Source organism: Heptranchias perlo, chromosome 6, assembly GCF_035084215.1.
Source record: "Heptranchias perlo isolate sHepPer1 chromosome 6, sHepPer1.hap1, whole genome shotgun sequence".
NCBI lineage: Eukaryota > Metazoa > Chordata > Chondrichthyes > Hexanchiformes > Hexanchidae > Heptranchias > Heptranchias perlo.
Window position 1 is genome coordinate 35,288,021 of NC_090330.1, and position 27,721 is coordinate 35,315,741.

The following is a 27,721-nucleotide window of genomic DNA, read 5'->3' on the forward strand; positions in this document are numbered from 1 at the left end:
GTGCGCAATCCGCACCATAGGTGTGCCACGCACCATATTGGTTCGGATCCCTCAGTAGACGCCTGAAACTGGCGTTAGGCCCCTTACACATGCAAATTGAGGGATTAATGACTGTTTCATGCCCACTTTGCGAAATTTGATCGTGAATGACCGCAACATGTGCTGTGCATGCTGCGGTCAGTTTCTTCAAGCCTTGAAGGGTAAACTGTAGGCTGCCACCTGGAAGGCAAGTTTTAAGTTTTTTTTTAAACTTACCTTACTGTAGAGCTGGAAGGAGCAGCAGTTCTCCTCCCGGCTCCATATTAACTACGCGGGCCGATGCCGGCCACTTCTCGCCCACCCCCCCCAATTGCCGGATCCTGCTGAGGACTTTGGCCGGTGTCCAAGCCAGCTGAATTCGCTCCCCCGCCGCAGCCAGCGAGCAACCTCTGGGGCCGCTACTGGCGCCCGCAGCTCGCCGATAATAAACAAATATGGCTGACGGACCAAATTGCCGAGGTCCTGCCGTCAGCCTCATTAGACATATGCAGTGTGTGCTGTAATGGGACCACACTCCGTTTCGGGTGCAATCCAATTTCTAGACCAGCGTAATTAATAATTTGTGAACAATTAATATTTACATAATGACTGCAAAAGTTACCAAAATCCTTGGTGATAGACTTACCCAGCTGGTTCCTGTTCCTTCACATAGATTTTTTCCAGACATTCCTGAAAATAATTTCCAAAGCTAAATTAGTCCCTATCTCCATTCTGAAGCTTCATTTTAAAATTCTTTTATATTTGCTGTTCTTCCTTTCTTTCAGTGCCCCCCACATTATGTACCATACTATGGATAAGAGGGCTGGCAGGTATCCTACTCCCATGTCTTTGCTAATGCTACATGACTGATGTGTCTGTTCTTCCTAGCAGCACAGTTAAGGCCAGGAACTTATTTTGCAGGGAATCATGGGCATGTACATGCATCTTTCCATTTTGTGACACATTAGAGCTCCAATGCAACCTTTATATTCGGAAATTTATGTTCTAGTAGATGTTCCCATAGTAAATAGGTTCGTGAATTGTTTCTATGAAATACAGCCTGAAGACCTTAATTTATTTTACGAGAAAATGGATTTGTAAGATTAAATATATTAAAAAATCAACACATTAATGAATAAGTTTTTAGTCTAGTTCTTTCTTTGTTGTATTTTTATTCTCTTTTGCTGCTAACTGACTTCTGTGCTATCCTCTTTCAGAGGTCCAGATGGTGAATAAACAATCAGAGCTGTAACTTTCAGCTTCGACTAGAAACATTTTTCTCAATCCAAGATGGAGCAGTCTGCCAACATGAATTGCATCATTCACTGGCATTAATTATAGCAGGACAGTACAAACTAGTGTCAGGTTGAACTTGCATGATGTGGGAGTTTCTGAGAACTAGGAATGTCAAACACAACCATGCTGCAAGAACTGTCTCCAGATGGACTCACTCATGCTCTGAGCTACTGATCTTAAGAAACAGTTGGAGACATTCCGCACTATAGAGGAGAAGGAAGAGTTCATAGCGCACATTGCATGTGGTGGTCACCCTGTAGCTACAGAGGAGTAGTGAGGCAAAGGATGAGAAGTGGAGGAAGAAGGACTCAGATAGCGAGAGTGCAGGAATCTTCTGAGATCTGAAGTTGTTTGAGGTGCTGAGTATTATGATGCACACAAGGAATGGCAAGTCAGCAGAGAGAAATCCCAAGCAGTGGTTACCGTGGAGCGGGGGTGGGGGAGGGAGGTTGTGGTGGGGAGAAGTCATAAAGTCGAGAGAAGGCAAAGGGTACATATAAGGGTTTAATCATTGAGGGATGGATAGATTTTTTTCTGCATCTGCAACTGGGAGTCCTAAATAGTCTGTTGCTGTTCAAGTGCTAGGATAAGGGACATAACAGACTGAGTGGAGAAGATTCTGGAAAGGGAGAGTAAGCAGCCTGAAGTAATGGTTCACACCGGAACCAATGACACAGCGAAGGAGTAGGATGACAATCTTATAAAGATGTGCAAGAGATTAAAAAGCAGAACCTCCAGAGTAGAAATCTCAGAATCGCTCCCAGTCATGTGGTAGATCAGTTAGGGAGAAAGAGAAAAACACATCAATGCATGGTTTGACAGTATAGAAGGAAGGGTTTCAGATTTTTTAAGACAATGGGATGAGTTTTGGGAATAGGAGAAGCTCGATAGAGAAGATGGGCTTCACCTTACATAATGGGGAGGATTTAAACTAGTAAGAGGAGAGAAGAAAATCTTATAGATGTTGGAAATAGTAAGCCTAAGAGGAGGTTTGGAGAAATGTAACTTGGGGCCAGTAGGAGATAGAAGAGAGTTAAGGAGAAAGATAATGAAGGAAAAAATAAGGGGGAAAAAAAGAGAGAAGCGATTACTGAGGAATATGAATGAGTAACATTTTCAAGAGAGATAGAGAAGAAAAAAGGGATGAGTGGTGGCCAAAATTAATTAGAGACAAAATTATAGCCATTGAGAGGAAAGTTTTTGTTGATGGTGGTGCTCAACCATCAGAGTCTTCTGGGTAGAGTTAAGAAATATTCAGGGACCCGTAGAGCATCAAATAATGGAAAATGAAAAGGATGAGTTTATTTGTAGGCAATGTAGAGAATTTTCCAGAGATAACAGAGTTGAAATTATGGGGTACTTTAACTATCCTAAAGTAGAACAGAATACAACAAAAATTACAGTCAAAATGAGCACGGGTTCTTAGAATTCATCCATGATTGTTTTCTTAATCAGTATGTTGCGCATCCAACAAAGTAGGGTTTGGTTCTAGATCTGATTCTGGGTAACAAAGCAGAACAAGTAGATGATATGAATGCAGGAGAACACTTGGGAAAATAATGCCCATAACTTAATTAGGTTCACCTTGAAAACAGAAAGAGAAAAAGAGGAGTCAAAGGGTATTGGACAGGAAATTTATACATTTCAGTGAGTTGAAAACGGACCTAGCTTAGATTAACTGGTTGCAAAAATGGCATATCAAGCTGCAGACCAGCAGTGGAAGATATTTAAGTACATTATGGATAAATTACAGGTTAAATACATCTGGACTAGGCATAAAGGGAGTACATCAAAGGTCGAGGTTCCATGGATAAATAGAGAAATTACAGCAAAATGTAGATTTTAAAAAGTGGCACATGATAAATATGGGGGGGGGGGGGGATATTACAGAAAAAAACTGTAGGAATTATAAAAGGTGTAGAAGGAGAGAAAAAAAAGAGGTATCATAAAGTCAAGAGGGAGTATGAAAGAAAAGTGGCAGTCAACATAAAGGGAAATAGTAAGCACATAAAAATTAATAGAATAATCAAAGAACGGGTGAAAGTACGTAGGACGAAGTGGGCCATCTTGTCTTTGAGAGTCAAAGAATATTAGAGTTCCTTAATAACTATTGTGCAATAGCTTCAGGTCTTGACTTAGATATTTTCTAAAGTACCGTGGTGCTGGTCATTCCTGAAAGCGCTGAGGATCTGGCATTTAGGGGTGTGCCTACATTGCCCAATAAGAACGAACAAACTTGAATTTATATAGCACCTTTCACAACCTCAGGACTTCACAATCAGTAAAGTATTTTGAAGTGAAGTTGCTGTTGTAGTGTTGGGAAGCATGGAACCAAATTGCGCACAGCAAAGGCTATGAATGAGATAAATGATCAAATAATCTGTTTTTGGTGGTGTTGCTTGAGGGATGAATGCTGGCCAGGACACCGAGAACTCTTTGCTCTTTTTCAAAAAACTGCTGTGGGATCTTTTATGTCCATCTGAGGGGGCATATAGGGCCTCACTTAAACATCTCATCCAAAAGACAGCACCTCCAACAGTGCAGCACAAAGTGTCAGACTACATTATGTGCTCAAGTCTCTGGCGTGGGGCTTGAATTCATGACCTTCTGATTCAGAGGTGAAGGTTGCTACAATATCTAATATACAACAGCATAACCCAGGGTGGAACAATAGGACCCCCTTGGAATCTGAACTGGATGTTATGTCCTTTGCGTTTGCCCCTACGTGAACTTCTCCAACGTGGGTTGAGAAAACACTTGGCAAGACATTAAGTTGCTTTACTCAAAGACAGCAAATGAACATACAGAGCAACAGTTATGATCGGACTCATTTGATTCAATCAGTGCTACTTATCTTAGTGGAATAATACAAGATAATGAACATGCTATGCTTCCCCACATCAATGGATCATCTTGTTCCATTTAAACAAAATTCTAACTACCCTCCTGCATTCTAACCCCCGAGTCTGGTAAAAGCTTGCCGTAACAGGTTTCTGTTTAAAAAAAACTGACTGCAAAACTGACTGACTGTCTCTGTCCATATTTTTATCTCCTGGTGTTAATATGCCAGATAATCCCTTCTGAGCACCTGGACACAATGGGTGTGAGATGTTTAATCGATTACTGAGAGAGGCTAATGAATTATGTACTACCTTTAGTTTTTGGGGAAACAATGCCTAGCTCATTAGCATTTTCACCAACATTTGTTTCATTGCTTTTACTTATATTTGTGTGAACACACTTTGCTTGAAAACACAAATTTTAAACATAACTCAAATCTCAAAATCCTTTCTTTGAAAAAAAAACGATCAAAAATCTCAAAATGTGACACATTTGATTCCTGCCAATCAATCAACTTTCTATCCATGCGATTACATTTTCTCTTATGTTGCTATGTCTAAATTTTTGTAATAAGCCACCTGTGGGACACCTTATCAACTCCTGAAAATCCATATGCACTACAACTACTGCATGCTCTTTATCTATACAATCAATCACTTCTTCAAAAAACTATTAAATTTGTCAAACACAAATTACCTTTAAATCTGTGCTGGCTAAACTTGATTACCCCATGCATCGCTAAATGCTCTCTAATTTGATCTTGAATTATGGATTCTAAAATTTCCCTTGTAAGTTTCAGATTGGTGTCAATCTCTATATATCCATGGAACTTTATTCTTTAGTGCATTCATGATAGGAATGCATTGATTTGAAGATTTTCCTCTGCTGATCTGTCATCCTGCTTGCTAACTTTTTTGCCCAGTAAAATTAAAAATGAAATTCTTCCTTATCTCACTGTGCCCTCATCTTTGACACTTCATTATCCTTTTCTATTATCACATTGAAGCTAACTATGTTGTGGCTGCTATTTCCTAACTGTTTTCCTATTCTCACATCGATCACTTGTCCCATTTCATTTCCCTGAACTAAATCAAACATTGCTTCTTTCCTTGTTGGGCTAGAAACATACTGACCTAGGAAGCACTCTTGGATGCATTTTAAAAAGCATTTCCAACTTTGACCACATACATTACCTTTATCTTGGAATAGTTTAAAAATCACCCAATATGATTAGTGTTGTTTTCACAAAACTCTGAACTGTCAACAAATCTCCCTCTATTTCATTTCCACTACTTGTGGTCTGCAATGCACGAGCATTGTACAATTTCCCTTCCTATTCCTTTTCAATTATCCATGTGGATTCCGGCTTAACTCAACCTTCTTGAACATTCTTGCATTTTAATGCGGTGACAGAATCCTTTATTAATACCGCTATTCATCCCCTTTTTTTACTTCTCTATCTCTCTTGGAAATGGTACAACCAGGAATATGAAGTTCCAAGTCCCCCCAAATCTAAGCCATGTTGCCCTGTTTCGCGATTACATATGCAACTGCATAGTTATTAATACTTCTAATTCTGTAAATTTCATTTCTGTGCCAGTCCAAAAACTCTGGCAACAAACTTCACTGGCAATTTTGACAGGGTCTCTCTGTTTAACACCAATATGCTATTTTATATTTTGATTTCAGAGTACCAGAGCATTAGGGGAGCCAAATGCCCATTCCTACACTGTATCAGAAATACACTAACTGCAAGTGATATACATCAAAACAAAACTGTGACTGAAGAATTATTGGGATTTAATAGACAGAGTATTGGCTCTGGGAAATCGTTCTTTGTAAAAATCGAAAGAAAAAAAAGATAAAACAAAACCAGGAGCACTATCTGAATAGAAGTTACTAACTTTCACTGCATGGGCTTTTATATAGACCTCACTTCCCCCACTTATAATAAACACAAAAGAGGTCAACAGTAACAGCCTGCTGCTCTTCACTGGATACCAAATCATAGTTTTGTCTTTATAGAGAAAAAGGCACCAAGTGCTTTGGATGGCACTTGGATTCAAATAGTAGTTTCTTTTTTGAAGTGACAGAATGAAAATGTATTTAGAAGCAGAAGTTAACATTGTTGTAACCTGTAGGCCATAATCATGGTCAATTAGTTCTATATGACAGAAATACTTGGAAATTCAACCTGAGTTTCCTCTTGCAATGCTTTGTCCTGTTGCTGGGATGTCACACTTCCAGGCAGTAGGAAGGAAATGTATTCATGGTCAACAGAGAGCTCAGTGATATAGGTGATTTTAATGATAACTTTGGCATTTGGTGGTAGATTTCCAATACTAATGGTAAAGACATCCTGAAACATTAAGTACAAAATAGATCATATATATAGATCAGATAGAAATTTTTAAAAATCTGAACTCAGCTGTGTAAATCAGGAGTTTAAGTAATTGAACAAAAAGATGGTAATACATAATACATGACATTTAAAATAATTAGCATCAGTTTGCAGCTTTCTCCACCAGATAATAACTATTTTGCTCTACAAGTTTATTTTTAATTGCATGTAATATTTTTCACATAAGAAAATAATGCTCTGCATATTGTTCAAGGGAATAAAGGAATGTATAGTATTGTAAGGAAGAAAAACAGTAATTGTGCTGACAGCACAGAACAAACACTCTTAGCTGTTAGGTGTCCACTTAGTAGCACCATGAAGAGATTCTGCTTTTTCTTTTCACCAATTATGCCTTATTTCAAGTTATGAAGCTACATTATAAAGATTCCACCATTAAAATACAAATAGTAGGATTGAAATAATGATAGTGAATATTATTACAATCAGAAATTTCTGGATTGCAAGCTACTGATAATAGAATTTCTATTTTTTTGTTGGCAACATAGAGTATTTTTTCCAGTTGCCAACGCTGTTGGTTCCAAAGCAGAACGAGTATGGGGCGAAGGCGGTGGTGGGGGGGTGGTGGTGAGGGAGAAGAGAAGAGAGGAGATTGATCTGGTTGGATCTTATTTATTGTGCCACAGGTGAGCTTCCAGTCAGGCTTCAAGTGGGCCTAAGTTGATTGCTGAAAACAGGCAAGAACTTCATTGTAATATGTTGATACATTATAAATGATATGTTTAGAACAAATGTAATTTCCTGTGATTCCTTCCAGGAATGCTCCAGCTTCACCATGACCCACTCCCTCTATGTGCTTCACCCCTTCCACATCCAGCATAGCATGTTCCTATGGACTGTGGGGTCTAAAATGAGGGAACTTTTTCTGGTTATGGCCCCATCTTTCTTTTTATATACCACTTTGTCTTGTAAGCACAGAAGGAGCGCTAAGATGTTGAAAGCTTGAAAAACAAAGACAAGTGACAACCAATTGGTGGCCCTGCTTTCCTCTTTGTGTGAGTAAATGAACTTGATACAGTACAATGCTGACTAGCCTTACCTTGGCAGGCTTCAAAAGGCTATTAAACTTTTTCTCATTTACTTCCATGTTCTCTGGATGTTGGAAACTGCATTAATTCTGGTAGCCATTTCTTGCCTAGCAGCCTGTGAGGAGTATTCCCTGGGATGCCAAAAAGGTCAACCTTCCTTTGCTGCCATCTTTCCACAAGTGCCTTCAATCTTGCCTCAAAAAATGGAGGTGAGTCACTTTCTCCAGCTATTTCTCCCCAATACCTCCAATTTAAAATAGTCATGTTTAAATCCCGTCATGGCCTCCCCTTTCCTATCTCTGTAACCTCCTCCAGCACTACAACATACCCCCCAAACTCTCCACTCCTTTGACTCTGGCTTCATATGCATCTCCCCTAATTCATCCTGTTTTTGGCAGCTGTGCCTTCAGCCACTTAGGCCTCATGCTCTGGAATTCCCTCCCTAAACCCGCCCTCCCCTGCTCTCTCCTTAAAACCCACCTCTTTGACCAAGCTTTTGATCAACCCACCTAATATCTCCTTCTTTGACTCGCCATCCATTTTTTTCTGATTACACCTGAGATATGCCATGGGATTTTTCCTACATTAAAGATGCAATATATATACATATATAAGTTGTTGTTGATGATACGTGCCCAGTAAAAAGAAGCAACTGCTTCAAATTACAGCTGCAGCCTTTAAGACCTGCAGCAATGTGCTTTTCTTGCCCCCGATGACAACAACCTAACACAGTCATGGGAGCACCATCAGCACAAAGACTATAGAGATTCAAAGACAAGGCCCATCACAATCTTCTTAGGGCAACTATGGATGGCCATTAAATGTGGCCTCACCAGCATCACCCACATCCCAAGAACAAATAATTAAAACCTGACCTGGGAGCTTGCTATAAATAGCTAACAAAGCCAACCTGAGAAAATCCTGGAGGATCTCCCAGTGCAATTTTAATAAGCGTTATGCTGCTCAATGGCAGCCAAGAATGGGAGTTCCTCATGTGGGAATCATGAAAATAAGCCCATCACTGGGTGGCACGATATGTTAGAGAACCAATACACTGAATTTAAACCCAAAAGGGGACCTGGAATTCCCCTTCAATGCAAAATAGGAAAAAGCCAATTTTTTCCCCCTAATTAATGGCACAATAACAAAATCATGAGAGTGTATGGCTTTGAAAGACTTAATTATGGAGAAAATAGATATTCTCCTGTTTGCAATAAAAGAGGAACTTTGCCCTTCCCAGGTGGTTTATTTAATTGTCATGGGTATTTCATGTACTATTACTGACAAAAATTGTGTAATAAAATAGTATTACTAAATAAGCTAAAAATTGTTGTTGGATGCAGGCTCCAGTATCAAACCAAATTATGAATTAGATACCAACAGAAATCACAAAATCCTGAAAACGACAATCTCTTTCACTGCTATGACTGTTAGTAAGAAGTACAGCAACAGGAAAAAGGATACTTAATACTTACAGCAGCAGCCTGATCCATGAGGTAGGCCCCATGACCTTGTTTGATGGCCTGTCTGTACTCATGATGAGCTTGCTGTTTTTCTTTCACCTAGAGGTGCTCAAGTACAGACACTAAATCAAAGCTGGTTACTATACTAGATTTTTTTTTATTCGTCCATGGGATGTGGGCGTCGTTGGCGAGGCCAGCATTTATTGCCCATCCCTAATTGCCCTCGAGAAGGTGGTGGTGAGCCGCCTTCTTGAACCGCTGCAGTCCGTGTGGTGAAGGTTCTCCCACAGTGCTGTTAGGAAGGGAGTTCCAGGATTTTGACCCAGCGATGATGAAGGAATGGCGATATATTTCCAAGTCGGGATGGTATGTGACTTGGAGGGGAACGTGCAGGTGGTGTTGTTCCCATGTGCCTGCTGCTCTTATCCTTCTAGGTGGTAGAGGTCGCTGGTTTGGGAGGTGCTGTCGAAGAAGCCTTGACAAGTTGCTGCAGTGCATCCTGTGGATGGTACACACTGCAGCCACTGTGCGCCGGTGGTGAAGGGAGTGAATGTTTAGGGTGGTGGATGGGGTGCCAATCAAGCGGGCTGCTTTGTCCTGGATGATGTCGAGCTTCTTGAGTGTTGTTGGAGCTGCACTCATCCAGGCAAGTGGAGAGTATTCCATCACACTCCTGACTTGTGCCTTGTAGATGGTGGAAAGGCTTTAGGGAGTTAGGAGGTGAGTCACTTGCCGCAGAATACCCAGCCTCTGACCTGCCCTTGTAGCCACAGTATTTATGTGGCTGATCCAGTTAAGTTTCTGGTCAATGGTGACCCCCCAGGATGTTGATGGTGGGGGATTCGGCGACGGTAATGCCATTGATTGTCAAGGGGAGGTGGTTAGACTCTCTCTTGTTGGAGATGGTCATTACCTAGTACTTGTCTGGCGCGAATGTTACTTGCCACTTATGAGCCCAAGCCTGGATGTTGTCCAGGTCTTGCTGTATGCGGGCTTGGACTGCTTCATTATTTGAGGAGTTGCGAATGGAACTGAACACTGTGCAATCATCAGCGAACATCCCCATTTCTGACCTTATGATGGAGGGAAGGTCATTGATGAAGCAGCTGAAGATGGTTGGGCCTAGGACACTGCCTTGAGGAACTCCTGCAGCAACGTCCTGGGGCTGAGATGATTGGCCTCCAACAACCACTACCATCTTCCTTTGTGCTGGGTATGACTCCAGCCACTGGAGAGTTTTCCCCCGATTCCCATTGACTTCAATTTTACTAGGGCTCCTTGGTGCCACACTCGGTCAAATGCTGCATTGATGTCAAGGGCAGTCACTCTCACCTCACCTCTGGAATTCAGCTCTTTTGTCCATGTTTAGACCAGCATGTAATGAGGTCTGGAGCCGAGTGATCCTGGCGGAACCCAAACTGAGCATCGGTGAGCAGGTAATTGGTGAGTAAGTGCCGTTTGATAGCACTGTCAACGACACCTTCCATCACTTTGCTGGTGATTGAGAGTAGACTGATGGGGCGGTAATTGGCCGAATTGGATTTGTCCTGCTTTTTGTGGACAGGACATAACTGGGCAATTTTCCACATTGTCGGGTAGATGCCAGTGTTGTAGCTGTACTGGAACAGTTTGGCTAGAGGTGTGGCTAGTTCTGGAGCACAAGTCTTCAGCACTACAGCCGGGATGTTGTCGGGGCCCATAGCCTTTGCTGTATCCAGTGCACTCAGCTGTTTCTTGATATCACATGGAGTGAATCGAATTGGCTGAAGACTGGCTTCTGTGATGGTGGGGATATCGGGAGGAGGCCGAGATGGATCATCCACTTGGCACTTCTGGCCGAAGATGGTTGCAAACGCATCAGCCTTGTCTTTTGCACTCACGTGCTGGACTCCGCCATCAATGAGGATGGGGTTGTTTACAGAACCTCCTCCTCCTGTTAGTTGTTCAACTGTCCACCACCATTCACGACTGGATGTGGCAGGACTGCAGAGCTTTGATCTGATCCGTTGGTTGTGGAATCGATTAGCTCTGTCTATAGCACGTTGCTTCCGCTGTTTAGCATGCATGTAGTCCTGAGTTGTAGCTTCACCAGGTTGGCACTTCATTTTTAGGTACGCCTGGTGCTGCTCCTGGCATGCTCTTCTACACTCCTCATTGAACCAGGGTTGATCCCCTGGCTTGTTGGTAATGGTAGAGTGAGGAATATGCCGGGCCATGAGGTTACAGATTGGGCTGGAATACAATTCTGCTGCTGCTGATGGCCCACAGTGCCTCATGGATGCCCAGTTTTGAGCTACTGGATCTGTTGTGAATCTATCCCATATAGCACGGTAGTTGTGCCACACAACACGTTGGATGGTGTCCTCAGTGCGAAGATGGGATGCCGGTGATGGACTGGGGTTGACAAATGTAAGGAATCTTACAACACCAGGTTATAGTCCAACTGTTTTATTTGAAAATCACAAGCTTTCGGAGGCTTTCTCCTTCGTCACCTGACGAAGGAGAAAGCCTCCGAAAGCTTGTGATTCTCAAATAAAACAGTTGGACTATAACCTGGTGTTGTAAGATTCCTTACATTAATACTGTCATGGACAGATGTATTAGAAAAGAAGTTTCTTTTTAGAAAATAAGTTTCTTTTTAAAATGAGAACCTACACTTGAACAAATGTAATTTTACATTAGTCGGAAAGTTGAAGACATATACAAAACATACAGTACATCTTTAGAATATAAACCAAATGCATTAACTATTGAGAGATTTTTAGAAATAAACTTATTCTAGATTTTTTAAAGCAATCTTAGCAGGTTTTGCTTTATTACCTGGCCAATAATGTGCTTTCCATTAATGAATGCCTCAAATCCACACACAGCTGCTGTATCATCCAAAGGAAATACATACTTGGCCTCTATAGGAAAAATATTGGGGTTTGTGTAGGACTGGAAAACCATAACCTAAAAGACAAAAAGATGTATTTACTAATGGACTTCAAGAGAGTTCTGCACATCATTATTGTACTAACTGAAGGTGGGAAAAATTGGTACCCTCACACAAACCTTTTCCCCAAAAGCATACACACAAAGATACAACACTGATAAGGGGAAGAGGTGTGTGTGTGTGTGTGTGTGTGTGTGTTTTTTTTCCTGTGTGCTACTGTATGGTGTTGCTATTGTAAACCCATTTTCAAACAACATGTCACTACACCTAGAACACAGAAAAAAATCTCCCACCCCCCAATATTTGTGAGGGAAGCTGCTCTGACAAAGAACGTTTCTCTTCCTGTCTTGCTCAGTCTTAGCATTCTGATCAATGACTGTTGGTACCTGTGCAACAAGGTCCATTAACTTTGCCTCTACATGGATTTCCTGCAGAGCAATCATATTGCCAGCACTGTCTTGAAGACCAGGCTTAATGTTTTTCAAAGGATCCTGAGCAGCTTCCAAATCATCTGTAAGTAAAGAAATTGAATTGCTACAATTTTTACACATGACTTAAGGTTTTTATTAATACAAACATCAAGGGAGTCTTCCTGATAGCTCAGTGGGTAAATGCAGGAAAGTCCCAAGTCTGAGCCCTACTCTGTGTTGTAGGCCTGCTACAACTGCTCTGAACAGAAGTGTGAATAGCTGTGGGTCACTCTCATACACCTCATGTAGGCTGGCCAGGGAGCATAATAGCAAAGGTATGGAAGCAGATCAGTTGTCTTAACTAGAAAATGGTGTGTGGCACAAGGAGATCTAAAACTGGGAGAGGGAGAAAAAAGGAAAAACATTGTGTTCCTTAAAAACAGAAGAAAATTATGAGTAGAAAGTGAGCCAATATGAAAGAAAAATGTAGTGCACTAGTCTGTTTCAATAATTCTGGAGTAACAATTTTCAATCGACACCACTGATAGGCACAAGACAGACATATTGAATCACCCACACATACTTTGCCACCTCTTAGCAGCTGGTTCATACTATTCTTGCATCACATCCCCATTGGGAAACACAGTTCCACATGGGGCTAATTGTTACAGGGAACTGAAGACCTGTCAGAATTAAATAATCTGAAGACTTGAGCTTAAACATGAAAAAGGAAAACAATAAGCTTAGGCTAATGTAGAAAACAAGTTTAGATTTGGATCATATTTGACCAAAGGTTATTTAAATACAATTTTGTTTAAATTACTTTATAAATAACATTTATTAATTTTGTTTTTATATTTATCTAGAGTCACTCATTTAGGCATCAGGGTAGTGTAATGAGGAGCCTGTTAATAGAGTAACAAAATCTTAACAGACTACTGTTTGTAGGCTTGGGAGGCTCAATAGCCCCAGCGGGTTAGCATGTGACTGTGACTTAGACTGCAGCTGGAAGTGTTCTTCCAGGTTTACTTTCACTATCCTCTGGAGATATTGTTTTCCAAGGTTTGCTTTTATGCTGAATATGCTGTCCATTAGTTCAGCACTTGCACAAAAATGCTGAAATTTTGCAATTCAACAGTAAAACAGGCTAATTTGATAACCAGCAAATACAAGTTAATACATTGGACAGAGATAATAAAGCAATGCAATATGACTAGTTGATAGAACAATGTGGTTTCCATTTACTTGTTATAGGCTTTGATGTAAAAATTGGAAGAATTTTTAGAATCAAAAAAAGTCATTAGACTGAAGTAACCTGTCCTTTTTTGATAGTTCTCAACCCTGCGGTCATGTTTTATGACTTCTCGCCCATTTTTCATGGAAAAGATAGTGATGAGTTATTTTAAAATGTGCTCAAGGGGTTAGTTTCTCAAGACAGCTGGGTTGTGACTCCAAAGTGAGATGAAAGGCAGTTCATATGCTAAGTGGAAGTTATTTTTCCCCAGAGTCCAAACAATAAGCAATTTGTGGCTTGTCTCCATAAGAAATAAATAACTTGTACCTACTGCGTGGGAGGATTTTGATCTCTTCTTGACTGAGTGTCAGGAATAAAGCAGAACAGAGACAACAAGGAGAGTTGTCTGGATTTTGGAGCAGGACTGCATTGTTTGTGAGGCAGCCGACTGTTGCAAAAAGGTTAAAAAAGACAAGAGACTGCAGGGGAAAAGTTCTGTCCTATGTTGTAGGACAGGATGCAGTGGAGTTATTCTGTTTAAATAAAGGAAGATGACCTACCAAAGTGGAATAGTGTTTATTATTTTTATATCATTACACAAAGCCAAGTCCATGATTGAACTAAGTGACTCTGATCATACCTATTGCTCTGTAAGTCTCACCTGATGTGAATTAAAACAGCTTATGATTTGAACCAAACTTTGCCTCATCAAGTGTTAACTCAGTTCACTTGTTGAGAGACCAAAGTAGTACATATGCAAAAGGCACAGAGTTCGGGTCCAGATCACAAGAGAGTTTCATTGCGCCACTCCTGTGTGCCTCTACCTTTGAAGCAGATACAGGCCAGTGGGAGTCATTTCAATAAAAGTAAGACGGCTCAGACCACTTACAGGAGTGTCTGGCGCCATTGAACTTGAGCAAGTATCGACAGCAGACCCAAATTCATAACACCTGCCCCTACTCAATATATTTCTCAATCGCTCTTCTCTCTAGAAATGGATCTTTAGCAGTTGCCTTTCAAAACCATTTACTCTGTCCATTTCTACGGCCAGAAGACATTTTAGGGCATCATTTGAGATTGTAAATGATAGTATCATACCAACTTGTTTGCAGTAGAATTAACTGCCACTAAACTGATACTTTATATGCATACATCTAATACTGGAACATTTACGATTGAGATTCTAACTCAAGATTAATTAACAGTGCCAACAATTACTGAGTAAATTCTAACTGTAAAGCTAAAAGCATACATCAGGCAATTCTGACCTGTATCAATGGTTGTGGATAAAGATATTGAAGGGCTGGTTTCTTCAGGACCCACATTAATTATAGGCTGGAATGGTTTCAATTGGTCTTCACCAACACAGAACTGAACAACATACTTAATTTTTACTTGGGAAGTGCTATAAACAACAAATTCATCATCCTGAGAGGAATGGGAAGAAATACTTGTATAAATTATTTGTACACAGAAAAAAAAAGCATCAAACAAAATTCGTAGCATATTTTACTACAAAAATAATCCATCAGCTAAATGAAAATATTTTCCATTAATTAAATTTGAGTGTTCATTTGAAAAATATCTTGAAACAACTATTTTTGTAAAGAAATTCATAAACAGTTCACATATTTTCTGGTTGAAGGTACATTATTCTCAAAATTACTTCTTTATTTTTTATTTCATTTTAGAGTACACCCTGAAATGTAATATCCATTTGTTCCTACTTTCATAGCAGGCCAAGGCAATCACAGCATGAGGAGAGGGGCAGGTGTGCTTGATGATGAAGCCTGGAGTCCTAAGAGGGAAGGCATGGCAGGTGGGTGCACCTGAGACTTGAAAGTGGTGGTGGGAACTGGGAGTGGGGGCAGGGAGGAGGTGGGGGCTGCAGGTACCAGTGGCACTAAGGGGAATCTGTGGGAACTGGCAGTGGTGGCAGAAACCAGCAAGTGCACCAGAGGTGGCAGAACCACATAGGGACACCACTAATATAAAATATATTATATTTTATAGCATGGGATCTAGGAAGAGAAATTCTGTGCTCAGGAGTTGAGTAGGAAGGGGATCAAGGGAGCAGGAGCTGGGTCTCATTGATGAAATGAGCTTGGAGAAGTTGAGGAGGGGGGACTTTGGGAGTTAGGAGAAGGGGAAGAAGCAATAGAGACTTCTGCGTGGATGGTCTTGATCTTGGTGATCAAGACATCCATGAGCTCCTCACACTTGTTTGAGGCAAAGTGTGACAGCAATGCAAGGAGATTTGATAGAGGTACTCAAAATCATGAAGGGTCTAGACAGAATAGATAAAGAGAAACTGTTCCCATTAGCAGAAGGGTCAAGGACTAGAGGACATAGATTTAAGGTGATTGGCAAAAGAACCAAAGGTATCATGAGGAGAAATTTTTTTTACACAGCGAGTGGTTAGGATCTGGAATGCACTGCCTGAGGGGATGGTGGAGGCAGATTCAATCATGGCCTTCAAAAGGGAACTGGATAGGTACATGAAAGGAAAAAATGTGCAAGGCTACAGGGAAAGGGTGGGGGAGTGGGACTATCTGGATTGCTCTTGCATTGAGCTGGCACGGATTCGAGGGGCCGAATGGCCTCCTTCCGTGCTGTAACCTTTCTATGATTTGATGAAAATGCTGACACTTTATAAATGTTAACATATTAAGCATCACTTGAAAATCGTGATACCAGAAGATTAATACGTGTGCCATATACATGGCTTTTGATATATTATAGATAGATATTTAATGTAGTAATTGTGCACATCCTCAGCACCAACAAACAAGAGAAATTATGAAGAACAAAAGGTCATATATTCCCCTTGTTGAAAAACAGGTCAATCTAAATAAATACATAACTAACCTAAATATTTATACTTCCACTTACATTAATGGCCGCAGGCAAATATATGCAATATTCACAATACTTCTCATATTTCACTTATAAAGAATGATTGTGATCTTGTTTAATAAGATATGGGGATATATATTTTTCAAGCTGTTTAAAAAAGTTTGTTCCTGGGCCTGGGCTCGTTATTATTATAGCATACAGTAATTTTCCTTTTTTCTGCAGAGAACAGAATCGTATTATTATAATATTAGTCTTGTTATACTATATTATTAACAATACTAATAACCGGCATGGACCTGTTGGGCTGAATGGCCTGTTTCTGTGCTGAACATTCTATGTAATTCTATGTAATAATCATTATGTCTGCAGATCATGGAGCCTGGATAGGAATAGCTGATCCGGGAAGGAGCCGAAGTAAATTCGTTCAGTATTATTCACTTCTGTAACTGCTGTGGATATAGTTCAAAAATTTCCAGTTTGTTAAACACACTAGTTCTAATCTGGAGCAAAATACTCAATTTTCTATTTGACTCTGCAGCTAAGGAAAGCTGCATAAGCTCCTAATTAATAACCTTAACAAAGCTTTAACAAGCAAAAACAATTTTCCCATAATTGTTTGTCCACTCAGTTTGTAGGGTAATAATCCTCACATCGATACTAAACATGAACAAATAGTGGGTTAATACTTTCTGCCGACATTATGCACCCTTTTTACTCACTTCTACTATTTCAATAAAATTACCAAACGGGGACAATATGACCCAAAATAATGTAATACCACAATGTCATAAAGACCTTTAATAACAATCATGTTCAGGTAATGAATAACCATGATGGCTCCAGTGTAAAAAGGATGCTCTTAGAACATAAGAAATAGGAGCAGGAGTAGGCCAATCGGCCCCTCGAGCCTGCTCCACTCTTGAGTCCCAATCTTCAACGTTGGTGGAAAAATTGGATAAGGGTCCGTTCTGGGCGATGTTAGCGCCTGCGCCCGACGGACCCTGGGCAGGCAAGACGCAAGTTTGTTCCCCAGGGAGCACTTACCTGCAACCGGCGTTCCTTTCCAGGCCTTGCACGTGGAATGAATGCAATTTGCACTTTCCACCACCTGGGGGAGCTCCATCTCTTAAAGGGAAGATATTTCTTAGAAATCTCTTAAAGGTAGCTTGTATCTGTTATTTGCTGAAAATAACAGTCTACTGTCTGCTTGGAGTCTGAACAGAGATCAGATATCGCACATGTAAAACACAGATGCAGATCCCATCCTTATGTTTACACACTGATGAGTTATGTGAAAACATTGAATAAAGGTTGTGCATTACTTAATCCCACATCCTCCATTCGGCACACCAGACCTCACTAATCTGCCGATCTGAGTTGGTACGCCTGTGAGAGTGCATGCACCATGGTTCTCTGCTGATGCACTAGAGACTTTGGGTGCAAGAGGTGGACAGAAGGAGGAACATCCTATATCCGCAGTTGGGGGTTGTGGGGGGGGCGGGGGGGTCAAGAGGCCCTCCAGACATATACTCAAAAGACAGTGGGAGGCAGCGGGGGACGAAGTCAATGCCAAGGGCACAGCATCATGAACATGGATGCAGTGCAGGAAGAAGTTCAATGCTTTGACATGAGTGGGCAAGATGAGTGAGGTCAACTGTCAAGTGGCGTCTCCCACCAACTGCACCACGAACTACACCCCCCATCCTCCACATACCAATAAACTCTTTCCATCAGTACTCAACTCTTCCAATCAGATGCTTCTTCCCACCCTTACACATTACCACTGTTTCAAGCCACCCACCCACAACTCACAGGCCACACACACTGGCAGCTATTCAACAATGACAGGCAGATCACCCAGGCACACGCCTCACTTTCTTGCAGGAGAAAGTGGCGCATATCAAGAGGCAGCAAGTGGCAGTGGCATTTAGGCCCTCGAACCTGTTCCGCCATTCAGTGAGATCATAGGGGACCTGTGACCTAACTCCATATACCCGCCTTAGCCCCATATGCCTTAACACCCTTGGTTCACAGAAATCTATCAATCTCAGATTTAACATTCACAAGTGAGCTAGCATCAACTGCTGTCTGTAGAAGAGCGTTCCAAACGTCTCTCACCCTTTGCATGTAGAAGCATTTCCTAACTTCACTCCTGCACTTCCTGGCTCTAAATGTTAGGCTATGTCCCCACGTCCTAGTATTGAATTCTAGGAGACCTCCAAAAACGGTTACAAATATCTCGGCAGCCAGAGGCAATAATCTAGCCACTAACCTGTAAATCGTGCATGGTCCCTTTAAATAGCACTGGTGGGGGGGTCCTCCAGGCACTCTAAGACACGTTCAGATGGTTGGGTTAAGACTGTGCGTTGAGTTGAGCGTTAAGTCCCAAAATGGTGTCTATCACTTTAAATCAGCGTTGCACACTGATTGAAGCCATTTTCTCCCAACTTTACATGATTCCAGCGTTTCTTATCTGCGCCCGCGCAAATTCCTATACCAAGATGGCGTCTGGCACACGTCATGCAGGAAACGTGCGTGTGCATCCAAGACGCCATCTTGGATGTTGGAGAGGCCGTGTAGCGCCGAAACAATGGGCGTTACACGGCCCAATTTAGCGCCCGTTGTGTTTTGCCACAAACGCACAACTACTTTTAGTCCAATTTTGATCCTCTTGCTCCTACTGCCAGTGTAAACTCAGGATAGGTTCTGGGTGGGTTCTAAGATTGCAGGTTGAAATCAGGCATGGCACCCCACTAGATGATCTTTCTTCTTTTTGCATGGTTGCATAGAATTGTGAGAGTGCTGATAAGATCCATCAACATCAAGGGTCTGATCACCTTGCACTTGCCCTTTTTGGGATTTGAGGGGAAACGAGTACACTCCGAAAAAGACCTTTGCTAAACAAAAATCCTGTTCCTGTTCATCAACTGGGGAAAATAAATTTGTTCCAAGCCACTCAAAACTCTTCTGACTACAGAAAGTTGAGCAAAATTAGTATTTCCACTGGGACTGCTGCCATTTGTCCAATAATCCTTTCTTTCAGTGGATATGCTCCTAGCTGTGAACATATGGCTAATGCATCCATTTGTATTAACTTTAAAAAGTATCCTAGTATTATCCTATTAGCTAACACTGGAGAGTGCATAAAAGAAAACAATGACAAAACTGTCCCAAAAAAGCAAGTCATGTTCACTGTACATAGCAAAAGTTGACACACCTCAAATTCTGAGCAAATGGTTCCAGTTTTGCGGATTCCATGTACACTCGAGTACCCCGCTGGTGCAACAGATAAGGTCATGTCCTTCTTGTAGTAGTTCTTACATTTACCCAGTGAAACATCACAGATCACCAAGAGACGGCTCCCATCAGTTCTATTGGGTTTTGAGTATTTAGTGCTTGTGCTGCAATTTAAAAGTATGTTTTTAGTACATGATATCAACACACAACAAGAACCTAAATTATTAAAGGATATTGCAGCCCTTTCACGCAGTTTTTGGACAGGCTTAGTTCCAGTAAATCATTTTCAGATGCCATTTTGGCCACCGAGAAATTTCATGTTGCAGCTGACAGCGGATGCAGATATATATAAAAAACAAATTGCGGACAAAAGTAAATTTTCAACTGTGATCAACAACCAAACTTCTATGCAAATAAGTATCGCAGTTGAGCTCGGTCTTCCTAATAAGAAAATTCTGACCAAAACATGACTGACCTGATTGAACTGCTGAAGTAAATGCCGCTTCCAAGATTGCCGGCATCTGTTCGCTCCACCCCATAATTTTCCACTACTGTCTTTGGCAACAATAACCCTCTGAAATCAAAACAGTACAATAATGCATGAATACCATTTAAACCAGTGATAGGGTGAATGGGAATGCTACGACAAGTACACTTTTGTTATAATGTAAAAAGCTACCCATAACAAAGTCTAACCTACCAATACTACAGATTTAGGCGGCAGTGATTGTTCACCAAAAATGGACCCCTCAGTGACATCATGGAATTAGAATTCTATCTATAATCGACTATTTCCATTCATGATCCCACTGGGTTGCAACTTCATGATGTATTAGGAGGAGTTTACAAAAAATGTCCGCCCCCAGGCTGCTTCTAACCAGCAGTACTAAATCATAAAATGGGGCAACAAGAGGCAAGTATGAGATATCAGATATTTCCCTATATTACACTCTAGATTAGCTGTTAGAAGGTGCATGAATGCACCCAGTGTGACATTCCAGTGCTGACACTCCCTCTGATTTTCCATCCCTGTTTTATGAAGAACCTGGCCTCCACTCAGTTCTTAGTTCTTCCCCACACTGACATGGCTGGGATTGAGCACTCAGTAAAGTGTGTGATAGCAGGATGTGAACCAACATCCACACACCTGTGGTAGTGTACGTGGGCACAAATATGAGTACTGCCTTTCTGTGCGGTATTTTAAAAATTGGATACATTTGTGTTGTAGGCACTACATGAAGTGGAGTGCAGAAGAACTTCTACTATGTCACGGTTCTACAATTATTAATTTTCTTATATAGTTATTGTCACTGTAATGCAGGACTGACCTACTAGCTTGACATAACTCTTGAATCATTAAGACAACAACTTGCATTTATATAGCATCTTTAACATGGACGAACACCCCAAGGTGCTTCACAGAGGTGTAATCAGAAAAAAATGGATCACAAGCCAAAGAAGGAAATGTTAGGAGGGGTGGTCAAAGATATGGGTTTTTAAGATAATCTTAAAGCAGTAGTGGGAGGAGGAAAGGCAGAGGAGGTTTAGGGAGGAAATTACAGTGCATGGGGTCTCGGTGGCTGAAGGAACAGCCACCAATGGTAGGGCGAAGGGAGGGAGGGATGCATGGGAGGCCAGAGTGAAAGGAACAGAGTATTCTTGTGGGGTTGGGGGAGGGGCATTGTAGGGCTGGAGAAGGTTACAGAATAGGAAGGGGCGAGGTCATGAAGGGATTTAAACACGAGGATTAGAATTTTAAACTGGAGACGTTGGGAGGACCTGGGCCCAATGTAGGTCAGCAAGGACAAAAGTGATGGGTGAGCAGGACTTGGTGTGGGTTGGATACAGGCAGCACAGTTTTGGATGAGTTGAAGTATACAGAGCGTGGAGGATGGGAGAGCATTGGGATAGTCGTCTGGAGGTGACAAAGGCCTGGATGAGAGTTTCAGCAGCAGATGGGCTGAGGCAGGGGTGCAAGTGAGTGATGTTACAATGGAAGTAGGTGATCTGTGTGATGGAGAGGGTATGGAGCCGGAAGCTCAGCTCGAGGTCAAATAGGAAATCAATTAAATTAATTTCACATCAACATGCTTGTATAAAGGATTAAATGGTCCCAATGACTGTTATCCAAAAAGTCTCGAAATACAAATCCTTCTGCATTTTTTAGCGTCTTTTCTGTAATTTTATCCCAATTTTTTCACCTGTTTAGCCTAACCAGCTCCCAGGAAATAGTAGGAATCACTTAGGTGCAAGTCAGACCTGGTTGCATTTAAGAAGGCAGTTATTATTGGTAGAAGTTCTGTTTGGGGCTGGTCACTAGTGGAGTTCCGCAGGGATTGATGTTAGGGCCAATGCTTTATACCATCTTTATCAATGATTTGGATAAAGGCATTGGGCGAACTATCTGCAAGTTTGCGAATGACACGGGTGCAAGGACCTTAGCAGAAAAAAAAATTGCAGGTGGATATAGATGTGATGGGGGAATGGACCGGGTCTGGCAGATGTCTTTTACTGTAGACAAATGTAGCATGATGCACTTGGGTAAGGAACACCAAGCATCTGTACGCCATGCAGGCTGTGTGTTCAAGGCTGCTGAGCAGAAGATCTGGGGGTTATAGTGCACAAGTCATTGGAGGGGCAAGACCATAGTGGAAAAAAAGTGTACTGCCAAGACAATTAAATATAAAACAAGAAACACTATCCTTTCTTTGTATAAGGCTTTGGTCAGACTACATCTAGATGATCAGTTTTAGTCCCCTTACATGGTGGGGATGGACAGGCTTTGGAAGAGGTTCAGAGGAGGGCCACTAGATTAATACCTAGTTTAAGTGCCCTTAGTTACTATGATAGGCCTAGAGGACGGAGGGTTAGTTACTTTGGAAAAGCATCGACTTCAAGGTCATATGATTAAGGTATTTAAAATAACAAAAGGATTAGACTCAGTCCAAGTGGATAAGGCTATTTGAGCTAGATGGAGTAGGAGGGGACATAAGTATAAATTATGTAAGCATAGAACTAGGTTAAATGCTAGGAAGTACTTCTTTTTGCAGAGTCGTCAATCTCTGCAATTAGTTGCTGGCACATGCAGTGAGTGTGGATTCACTGAAAGCATTTAAAACGGAGCTGGAGATTTCCTGAATGGCAAACACCTCTACAGATTGGTGTGTAAATTGTGCGCGCGGACACAAGAGAAAAAGAGAGAAAAGGATAGATAGAGATGGGGGAGGGGGTAGAATATGCATGATGATATTTTGAAGTTATATCATGCAGGGATGGAACAGGCTTGATGGACCAGTTGGCCTTTTTCATATTTTATTGTATGTTCATATCTTGTTTACCAACAGAACAAACTTATTACACTGAGTCACAACGACTGGTGCAAGTTAAACAGCACAACTATGTAAAACTCACAAGTTACTTAGAAAACTCACACTTACCGAGACAATATACCAACAAAGTTGCTCCCAGAAGAAGCATGGTACAGTGGTTGAATATTGCCGAGTTGGCTTTGAAAATGTTTTGTTTCACTTAGTCTAGCAACACGAAAAATCTGCAAAACCTTGACTGAACAACTACTGAAAGAAATAAGGTCATCTGTAAATATACCCAAGTTCAGAACTGTACACACCAATATATTTTTTATCACTGCATTACAAGTAACTGAAAGTGATCAGTGTTGGTTATATTCACACACAATTGTAGATCTGTTCACTTTTCAAAATGTGGAATAAATCATTTTTCCCCATTATAACCATTGACAGTTGAAAGGGCAAGGTCCACAAAATGAATTTATTAAAATGTACACAGGTTTACCATGACTACAATTTGCTAACACTCAATCTATCCTAATGCTGTCTCCATGCCTATCACCCTACAAGTATATCAAAAGATTGTCTAAAATACATATTCAGTCGTAGGATTTTGGATACTCCTGGGAAGTTAGTGCCGGGCTGTGGGGCCCCAACCAAAACTTCTAAAGATTAATAATAATCAACTATTAATATTCACCATAATAAAACATTCTTAAATAATCTCAGATACTGAAACTATTGCATTCAAATTAATTGTAACTTTTTATATACTTAACATATATTGTCCTTAAATGGCATTGGGCATGTTTGTGTCTAATTCCTACTGCTCACAATTTCCCAGTAGCATTTTGTATGCTACAGTGCTTGTACACATTTCACGTCATAGCTTCATTAAGGCAAATTTTGGATACTCTCAGCTAATCGGGCTCCACAGGGATAGATGGTACTTATCCCAGAATGCTGATAAGAGACTAGGGAGGAGATTAGTGAAGCATTGACAATCATTAAGAAAGTATCATTGGATACTGTGGGTGTACCAGAAGATTTGAAACAGGTTAATGTCGTGCCCATATTCAAAAAGGTGTCAAAACAGACAGACAATTACAAATCCATTAGTCGTACTTCCACTCCGTGTAAAATAATGAAATTGATTATCTGGAGTAACCTTTAGGATCATCCGTACAACAATAACCTGGTTAACAGCAGTCAGCCTGGATTAAGGAGGAGAAGATAGTTTCTGATCAAGCTCCTTGACTTTTTTGAGAAAGTGATAACCCAGGTAGTCTGTGGTAAGCCTCGACTTCCAAAATTTTTGACAAAAATTCATACCAATGGCTATTAATTAAATGCAGTGCTGTGGGGATTCAGGGTAAACCCTGAGAATAGATAAGAAACCGTTTGAAGAGTAGGAAACAATGAGTACTCATTAGAGAAGTTATATCGGAGTTGGGAGGAAAGGGGAAGTACTGAGTGGAGTGCCACAGGGCTCAGTGGTGGGACCACTGCTTTTTCTAATCTACATAAATGACCTTGAATCAGAAAATCAAATTTGCTGATGTAACCAAACTAGAATAGGCAGTGGAATCAGAAGAGGCAGCCCATAAACTACAGAATGAGTTGGACAAGATATGCAAGTGGGCAGAACAATGGCAGATGAAATTTAACACAGACAAATGAAAAGTACTACATATAGGAAGAATACATAGATGTCATGTGTACTCCATGAATGATGTTGAAATAAATAAGGATGAAGTTGAAAGAGACCTCGGAGGCTTAGTGAATACTTAGTCAATGCTGATCTTGTCCAACAAATGCACTACAACAATCATCAAATCCAATAGGTTGTTGCATTAAATTACAAAACAGTAGAATACAATTCAGAGGAGGTGATGATCCAACCTTATAGTGCTCTAGTAAGACTACATCTTGAATACTGTGTCCAGTTTTGCTTGCCAAAAAGCAGGACAAACACTCAAGTGCTGGAGACAGTGCAGAGAAGAGCCATGAGGCTAATCCCTAGTGAATCCCCAGGGTCTGAGTTATGAGGAAAGCCTGGAGAAACTTGGCCTTTTCAGCTTGGAGTCAACTAAGTACAGATTTTATAGAGTGCACAAGATTATGATGGGTATAGAAAAATTTAACCCAGAAAATTACTTGAAATTAAACTATTGCAGTAATATTAGGGGACATATTCAAATTAGGGAAGGGTAATTTTAGGACAGATTTTCTTCACACACAGAATATGTAGGATAAATTTTCAGAAAGAATGGCAGAGGCAAAAAAACATGGGATCATTTAAGAAACAAGTGGATGTTACAATGGGGTAACTTTAGAATCTCTGGATGGATGAGTCAAGGTGGGCCAAATGGCCTTCATCAACCAAAATAATCTTGCGAGGGGTTTATCATTGGAGAGGGTTCAAAGAAGAGCTACAAGGAGAGACGCGCACTCAGTGTGTTTTCATCAGAAAAAAGACTAAGGGACATGTCTTCAAATGGTGAAAGGATGAATATGTGGATGTGAGGTTACTTAACTTAAAATCTGAATGGATAAAAACAGGATGAAATTAGCAAGCCTCAAGCAGAACCAGAGATTACAATAGTTTCTTCCTTCTGGGGTAGTGGATATATGGAATAGACTCCCAGCTAAAGCAGGTGATATAGGTGTTGATTACCCTGCAAAAAAGCAGGATGAATGTATATTTGGGAATGGGATTGTAAATTAAAAGGATAGGTATAGACGGAGATGATCAAGTACTGTATGGATCAAGATTTTTCAAGAGGTGCTGGGACTGTTTATGAATAGTCACCTGTGGAATGCAACTTGTCAGAGGTGGAAAGGATTTGGAAGAATTCTTAGGAAACAAACCACTCTAATATTACGTTAAATAGGACTTTACCTTTGATTATTGTTCAATAACTGATTTTTGATATGCAGAAATTCATCACTATTTGGATCAACATATTCAATGTGACATCTCAGAGCATGACATTTAGTAAGCGATGATGGTACGGGGGTCCATGAAGTAGCCTCACTTGCATTAAGGACATCCCTTATCAGCTGAAACAGAAAAAAAACATTGTGTATCCCCTATCTTCTAGACTCTGAGATTGTATTATATCTGCATATATTTTGCCTTGGCTTGTTTTACATATATAACATTAACAAGCACACAAATCTTAAATTGTGATGCCTTTTGAAGGAAGTTGTACTGGCGGTCTGTCCCAGGTGATTGGGCACAGAGTGAATTATTTACCTTAGCTTTTGTATGGGTAAAAGCACCTACCAGAGGATAGCATTTACACATAAAAAGCAGGGGGAAAAAAATCAAAAGCTAAGACACCAAAGCTGCAATTTTTGTAAGTTATTTAGCCTCAAAATTACACTATGGATATAAATGCTTAATAAGTTTATCTGAAATTGCTCTCTCTGCTATTTTTGCAGGGATGTTAACAACTTTGAGATAAATAAGTTAAGCATTCATACACTAGTATCCTGTAATTTCAGTGACTTTCTTTTTTCTCTCATTCCATGAGTTTCCCCAAACCTCATCATTTTCTGGCTGAGATAAGAGCAGACAACCTGTTCCCAGGCCTCTGAAGATGTGATTTGAACTATCTTCTGTAACATCCTTTGACTTTTCCTTGCTCTCTCTGTTCATTGCTCAGGTACTTTTAAAGACAAGGCTGAAATTGGGAATTCACCAAGTGGAAATCACAGGTGTGAGCCTGAAGCTGCAATTTCATGGTGCTGCTCCATGCTTGACAGAACCGTTATTGTTTCTATATGGGTGATTCTCCATAAAAAACAGCAAAGTGTGATATTTATGGTATCCTTGATGTAGTATCAAAACATTTAAACATTGGACCAACCTTATTTGTTAATGGCTTATTTCACAAACTGCTAACTCCAGAACTGGTGGTTCATAAGTAGGAATGACCGATCTACATTAGCACAGTAGCAACTTTGCTGGGCAAAAGTACACAAAATGGTTATTACCTGACAGAGATCTTGTTTCTCAGATATTTTTCTCTTGGTAACCATTGCATCAGTCTCAGGTTTGATTAGTAAGATGGAATAGAATTGGGACATTAAATCTTTCAATGCTGGTGCCTCAATTTTATCATCAATAGCTTTTTTCACCTCCAAGAGGACCCCTTCAGCCCTGGTTACCTAAACGTGTCAAACAGTAATGAACAGATTTTAACCTGCTCTGTAAAACATTAACTGAATGGTAATACACACTTTTTCATTGAACTTTAAATATCGGGTTTGTAATAGCTTCATCACTTTTTTTCTCTTCAATTTTTCCCTCTGATTCCCACATTTACCTTTCTCAGAGCCAGCTTAGTTCAATTGGTGGCACCTTCACCTCTGAATCATAAGATTGTAGCTTCAAGTCTCAGTAAAATACCCGAGTGCATAATATACACTCATACTTCTGTGCATTACTGAGTAAGTGCTGCATTGTTAGAGAAACACTGAACCAAGACACCATCTGTGTGTTCTGTTGGATCAGGTGGACGTAAAAGATCACACTGCACTATTTGAAGACGACCAGAGAGTTCTTCTGGTGTCCTGGCCAACATTCCTCTGATGGAATGTATATTCAATGTGTCTACCAAAGACCAGGAGGTCACATGAGGCATGTGATATATTCCAGCAAGCCTGAA

The 27,721-nt window shown here is 40.7% G+C and overlaps 1 protein-coding gene across 4 annotated transcripts in view; it reads right to left on the minus strand.

Annotated features, from left to right (window-relative positions):
* Positions 1-27,721, minus strand: part of parp4 (poly (ADP-ribose) polymerase family, member 4) — a 108,892-nt gene that overhangs the window by 52,758 nt on the left and 28,413 nt on the right. For 3 of the 4 annotated variants that reach the window (XM_067986101.1, XM_067986100.1, XM_067986103.1), the window contains 11 exons: positions 27,048-27,221; positions 25,948-26,108; positions 23,175-23,312; positions 20,213-20,311; positions 19,718-19,901; positions 14,913-15,072; positions 12,387-12,511; positions 11,886-12,017; positions 9,078-9,164; positions 6,350-6,514; positions 665-708 (listed from right to left, as the gene is read on the minus strand). In XM_067986101.1, coding sequence (XP_067842202.1) covers positions 665-708; positions 6,350-6,514; positions 9,078-9,164; positions 11,886-12,017; positions 12,387-12,511; positions 14,913-15,072; positions 19,718-19,901; positions 20,213-20,311; positions 23,175-23,312; positions 25,948-26,108; positions 27,048-27,221 — 1,469 coding nt within the window. The remainder of the gene's footprint in view (positions 1-664; positions 709-6,349; positions 6,515-9,077; positions 9,165-11,885; positions 12,018-12,386; positions 12,512-14,912; positions 15,073-19,717; positions 19,902-20,212; positions 20,312-23,174; positions 23,313-25,947; positions 26,109-27,047; positions 27,222-27,721) is intronic. The other variant, XM_067986102.1, reaches the window with a different exon arrangement.